The 6,411-nt window shown below is 46.9% G+C and overlaps 1 protein-coding gene across 1 annotated transcript in view; it reads right to left on the reverse strand.

Moving 5' to 3' along the window:
- The window catches only part of LOC133346509 (histone-lysine N-methyltransferase, H3 lysine-79 specific-like), a 33,129-nt gene extending 26,718 nt beyond the window's left edge, over positions 1-6,411 (reverse strand). Inside the window, 10 exon segments of the mRNA XM_061558135.1 lie at positions 403-631; positions 1,028-1,091; positions 2,937-3,011; positions 4,999-5,042; positions 5,824-5,953; positions 5,955-6,063; positions 6,066-6,108; positions 6,110-6,226; positions 6,228-6,374; positions 6,376-6,411. Coding sequence (XP_061414119.1) covers positions 403-631; positions 1,028-1,091; positions 2,937-3,011; positions 4,999-5,042; positions 5,824-5,953; positions 5,955-6,063; positions 6,066-6,108; positions 6,110-6,226; positions 6,228-6,374; positions 6,376-6,411 — 994 coding nt within the window.

A 6,411-nucleotide genomic window follows, 5' to 3' on the forward strand; every position in this document is an offset into this window, starting at 1 on the left:
ATGGTGAAGTCACAGGGACATACCGGGATTCACGGGGATACAGGGAAAACGGCAGATGTAATCAGGTATGGGGAAACAGAGAGAAAAAGGAATGCCACAGGCACACATGAGGAAACAGGGAGTAATGAAGAGAAATTAAGACAAAGGAATGCATGAAAAAACGGAGGCATGATGAGATATGAGGATACATGATAGGAGCACACGAGAAAAAAACACAGAGACACATCGGAGGCTTGTTGAGACACAGATTTACTGTTTACATGGTCACATGTAAACAGAAACAAGAAGATACAGAAAGACAACGAGAGACACATAAATACCCGAGCACACGTGAGGAGACACAGGGACACATTACAACGCGGAGTGGCGACCCAAAGTCGGATCGCACACCGATCCACTCACCGCTGCCCAGGTCGACGAAGGTGTCGTCCTCGGTCATCTGCACCTCGTCGATCATCTGAGCGACAAGGTCGAAAGAGGTCTCCCCGTACACCTCGGGCGAGAAGGGCTCGTAGTTGTTGAGCTTGTCGGGGTCGGTCACCGAGTGGTTGTACACCTGCTGCAGGATGTGGCGCAGAAGCCCCGTGCACGGCCGCGTCTGCATCCGCATGGGTCTTGCGGTGCCCGCCCACTGTTGGGGGGGGGGGGGGGAGACGTGGTGAGGAGGGGAGAAATTAAGGGAGATATGAGGAGGAGAGGGGCAGAGGAGAGGGGCAGACGTGGGTAGGAAAGGAGAGACTTGGAAACACAGTGAGAGGGGAGACAAAGCGGTGAGTGGGAGATACGGTAAGATACAGGAAGGAGAGAGGAATCATGGGAGGAGATGGGAGGCACGTGGTGAAGGGAGACATGGGTGGAAAAAAGGGATACAAGAAAAAGGGGAGAGACACAGAAAGGGGATGGAAGACATGGGAAGGAGACAGGAGGTATGAGGAGATAAGATGAACACAAGAAAACAGACACAGCTCATTATGGAGTGGTTTGTGCCATTAGTGCTCGTTTAGATGTGAGTGGGCAAGGCTCTCACCAGCTGATGGATGCTGTCGATTGCCCGATTGTATTTATCGCACAGCTTCTGCATACTCTCAAAACTACATAAACATCAACACCATCAGAAACAATGTTAGCATCTTCTTGGTTCTTTCGGTAAAGTCACGTAGAAGGGAAGTAATAAAATAATAAAAATAAAACATAATTTATTATTTTATTACTTCCCTTCTACGTGACTTTACCGAAAGAACCAAGAAGATGAATCCCTGCAGTCACGAAAGCTTTAAATCGAAAAATGTTAGCATCAATACCAACACCACGATCATCACAACTAATTACATACATCAACATTACCATCATCAAAACGATACTCATAATATCAACACCATCAACATATACATAAATATTTGTACTTGAATTGTAAATGTTGTGGATTTATTACTCTCCAACACACTGGTGTCCTGATATAGTACCGAATTGGCATGTTTTGCTTACATGACAAACCTTACTAACTAGCCTTTTGACCGTCTAAGGATGGATGTATTGCAGTAAATCTGAAACTTGCAAGCAAAAAGCAGTCCGCGTCGTGATATTAATTGCATTAATGCGTGTGCAATTTGTAAGGGCGCGGTGACATAGACCTATTTTATTTTAAGGTTATAATTCCTTGTTCATCATGACGTCCTTTTTACTTTGATGTCTCAATATCGTTACGGAGCTCGCGTGACGCGAGGGAGGAAGAGGCACCTCGGCCCCCCCATGTGGAGTGACGCTAGCCGCTAATTATTATTAATGGGGGGGGGGTGTCCATTTGGAGGACGTCACCTTATAACGATTATTGAGGGGGCTGTTCGATGTAGAGTGACGTCACGAGCGTTAAGGACAGACATTCCTGGGTTATTATAATAAGTATTGGCTGTGTCGGGTGGTGGCGGGTTTAACGACACAACAATTATATTGACGCGATCGCACCCAAAAAGCCTCTATTATGGATACATAAACATCATCATTAACATTAAGACCACCACCAACACCAGTGTTGGCATTAAGGAAGGTGTGTGAGTGTCAGGGCTAGAGTGAGTGTTAGTATACTTCTTTTTACAGTTACTGAGCACAGACCATGACCGAGCCTCAAAACGTAAAGCGACCAACAACAAAACTGTTAAAGTTGTCCATAATACAGGTATTTTTTTTGGGTGAGATCGCGTAAATATAAATGTGTCGTTAAACCCGCCACCACCCGACACAGTCATTCAGTAATGTTTGTCACGTAAACAGAACATGCCAATTCGTTACTAGTACAGCATACCGCTGTTGGAGAGAAAATCCACAACATTTACGATCAGAGTACAACGTTTCGCCGGTAATTACAACGAGCATCATTAGGCGGACAGCCAGATTTGTGGAGAAATCCTCCTGTTTCATTCCTTAAATAGAGGGATAGATGTGATGACATCAATTGTGAGCTATTGTACTCGATTATAATTCATACGTCTCTGTATCAATGAACAAGGCTCAAGCAGTGCGAGGAAAGAAGCAGATACATTAAGTGTTTTGAATTCCGGTGTGGTGGCTAAACACAGAATCGTTTAGTCAAAATAGTCAGCCTGGTATACTAGGCCCTCAACGTGGGTGGACAAATCAATCGGTGAAGTTCACGTGACCAGTAACCACAGTAGTACTCTTTGGTTTTTTCGGTAAAGTCACGTAGATAAAAAAAGAAAACAACTCAATTAAATCACGACGTTTCGGGCGCAACACAAGCGTCCTTCTTCAGGTGGGGAAAACGTAGCGAAAGCACAAACGCTTAAGTTTGTGCTTTCGCTACGTGACTTTACCGAAAAAAACAAAGAGTATGGATCCTTGCAGTCACGAAAACTTCTAATCTAGAAGCACAGTAGTGTTGGGGCTAGGACTGCAGTAGTAGTAGTAGTTAGAGCGAGTACCTCTTTGTGTCGTAGTCCACAAGGACGTGAGTCTCCATGGCCATTTTCAGCTCGGGCACCTCCTCACTCACCCACCTGGGTTCACACACACACATATATACGGCATATATATAAATATAAACACACGCAAAGATGCCCCGTTTATCCTTACATACTATTGGGGAAAGTACTGCCATTAAGTACCTCTTTAGATTGGTATTGCACACAAGAGTAGTGTGGGCACACCACTCAAGAGACATACACAAGTGGAATAGTTACACACAGAGGTACACACAAATATATACAAACAACCGCTGTTTGCCATGAAATGGAGGTGACGTCACCACGATGCTTATGCCAGGCAAGGTGTACCTTGAGAATACGTAAACGTCGAGGGTTTTCCGGCAGGTCACAGGACAGAGCCAGGTGGCATGGGTTGACAATGATGATTGCCAGATGGCACCACCTGAGCTCCGCACTATGCCAAATTGCTGCGTTTAAGCCACCCGGCACTCCTATCATTATTGAGCGTCACTCCTTTGCCCTCCGCTGTTGTTGGAGTGTGACTGCCTCCAACTGCCTAGTAGCGTCCTCAACGATACTCTTCCAGAGGCCAATCTTGACACCGCTAGTGCCAGTTATTGACAAGTCCAATCAGCTCCACATCCTTTTGGATTGTATCAGCCCATCTCTTTTCTAGTCCATGCCGTGCCCATTTAGCACCCTCTATCCAGCCAAAAAGAAGCTTTTTGGGCATTGAGTAACTGGACATGACCAAGCTAATGGAGCCTCGTCTACCAGAGCTCATGGGACTGGGTCCAGATCTTTCAAGGATCTATAAGCTCCTCGCACAATCTAGTCTGGTTAAAGCCAGGATAAATTGTAGGAAGGCCAGCCTAAATGTTTCAAAGCAGTGCATATGTTCCTTTAAACGTTTCACAAGCACAGACGGGGGGGGGGGGCATCCAGGGTGGTAGGAGGGTAAGATATTTTTTGGAATTTTAATACTCTGAAAAAAAATCGTACCGTAATGTCATATTGTACCTTTGAATATATTTTCGTACCGTACCAATATGGTCAATTTCGTACCGTAATTTTGCACCTTATTTCGTACTTAAGAGAACAAAAAAGCCTACAAAATAAAGAATAGATAAGAAGCAAGCTTATAGTATATCGTTTTGCTTGATTGTTTTGGAATAAAGCTCCTTACACTTAAAAAAAATCTTCTGTAAACGTGTTTTGGATTTTTTTTCCCTCGAATTGACAAACAATTACTGAACCAAAATTGCATAATTTCGAAATATTGATTAAAATGCTTTACATTCTCATCCGTTATCAATGGAAAGTGAGATTTAAAGAAATGAATCTTGCGTGACGTTTAAATTTTTGATAACTGATGTGTTAAATTCTTGTAGCCGCCTTTAAAGACAAGAGAGTGAAATCATTATCAGAAATTCAGAAGCTTAGCTTCTAATTAATTGATCACCATGGTTGATATAAAGAGTACGAAAAAAACAAACTTTTGTACCGTACTGGAAGAAAAAATATCGTATCGTAATATCGTACCGTATTTAAAAAACAAAAATTCCCATACTGTGCCTTTGGTGGGCATAACTGTGGCCGAGAATATCTGGAGCTTTTTATATGGAGCAATACGCTAGCTTCCATACAACGTTACGCAACTGATGAAAAGATGCTGCTCGACTGATTCAGAGCGAGAGCTTCGTTGCCAAACCAGAGCTGGTCATAAGCACGGACAACTTCTCTAATCTCTCTAAAACTACCCCATCACAAATGGGACGTTGAGGGGGTGAGTGTTTTTTATATTTTTGTGGGGCTGATGGCAAGGTCCCATATCTACACAAGACAGACAATACAGGACAAAAGACCCTCATATAGCCTTAACAGACTTTTGGGGAAAGTGTTGTTAGCGAGCTTGCTGCGGTCCAGAGACACACACACACATGTATACAGAGACACACACAGCTCCATAGGCATGCGCGTGTGCACACAAATAGGTACGCACATACACAGGGCCACACAGATACGCACGCAGGTACACACACAACTGTCCCCCCCTCACCTGATGGTCTCTATGATTTCATGAGCAGCGTCGTGGTGTTTATCCTGCAACGACACCCACAAGTACAATTTAGTGTTCGAGCTCAACGTAGTGTGAGGATTCGCTTTTAGTATTAGGGTTGGGGGTGTACCAGGCTCGTGTTAGTGTCGTTAAGAGTGTTATGGTTTGGTTAGTGTTAAGGGTAACGGTTAGGGCTTAGACTAATATAACAAAATTAGGTTTAGTGTTTGGGCTATTGATAGTATTCGGATGAGTGTTGGTGCTAGTACAGTATTTGTGTTACGACCATTGTTCCGGGTAGTGTTGGTATTACGGCTAAGGCTGGTGTCAATATTAAGGCTAGACCAGTGCTAATGTTAGGGCCACTGTTAGAAATAAGGCTGATATTATTGTTAAAGCAAGGGATAGTGTCGATGTTATGGCTAAGGATGGTACAGTATGTCTTAGGAAGAGTGTTAGAGCGAGAACGCGTGTAAGGGCCAGTGCTCGGGCTAGGAGTAGCCTTAGGGTGAGGACTATGGTCAGTGTTAGGACTAGAACTAGTGCTAGGCTCGGTGTTAGTGTTAGGACTGGGGCTAGGCTCTGTGTTAGTGTTAGGACTGGGGCTAGGCTCGGTGTTAGTGTTAGGACTCGGGCTAGGCTCGGTGTTAGTGTTAGGACTGGGGCTAGGCTCGGTGTTAGTGTTAGGACTCGGGCTAGGCTCGGTGTTAGTGTTAGGACTGGGGCTCGTGCTAGGCTCAGTGTTAGTGTTAGTCACAGGGCTATTTGTTGTGGTTAGCCACAGGGCTATGTGTGAGGCAGTGAAGGCAGCAGACGGAGACTCACGTAGACCGGCAGAGGCCACGGGTAGACGGCCGGCTCCACGCCGCTGGGGCTCTTCAACCTCAGCTCCCGCGTGTCTGCGGCCTTGTCGCCCATGGCGGAGGGGTCCCGGGTCGCGGGGGTCCCGGGTCGGGGGAGAGACGCGGCGAGGGGGGCGGCAGAGGAGGGCGGGAGACGCTGAGGGGGACACGGGGGAGACACGGGGAGGCCAACAGAGGCAGGGAGACACGAGGATTTTACGGGGAGACGCTTCGACAAACTACGAGACACGGGGAGAGGCCGGGGAAAGAGGCGGCGGGGGGGGCACAGGGAGAAGGACGACACGGGGAGATGTGGGAACACGGCAAGATGCGGGGAGACCTGGGGCAGAGGAGAAGGGAGACGCGGGGTCACACTGGGAGGAGGAGGAGGAGGAGGGGGGGGGACACGGGGAGACGCGGGGAAGAGGAGGAGGGAGGCACGGGGAGACCCGGGCACACGACTCCCTGTGCCGCCTTGAGGCCGGGTCCCAGGGACCCCGCGCTTCTCTTCCGTTTGTTCGCGTTTTTTTCACCGAAGGCCGCGGGGGGAGGCGGACCCGGCCTCCTCCAT

The sequence above is a fragment of the Lethenteron reissneri genome, chromosome 24 (assembly GCF_015708825.2).
Source record: "Lethenteron reissneri isolate LAM-NWPU_2019-01 chromosome 24, ASM1570882v1, whole genome shotgun sequence".
NCBI classification, from domain to species: Eukaryota; Metazoa; Chordata; class Hyperoartia; order Petromyzontiformes; family Petromyzontidae; genus Lethenteron; species Lethenteron reissneri.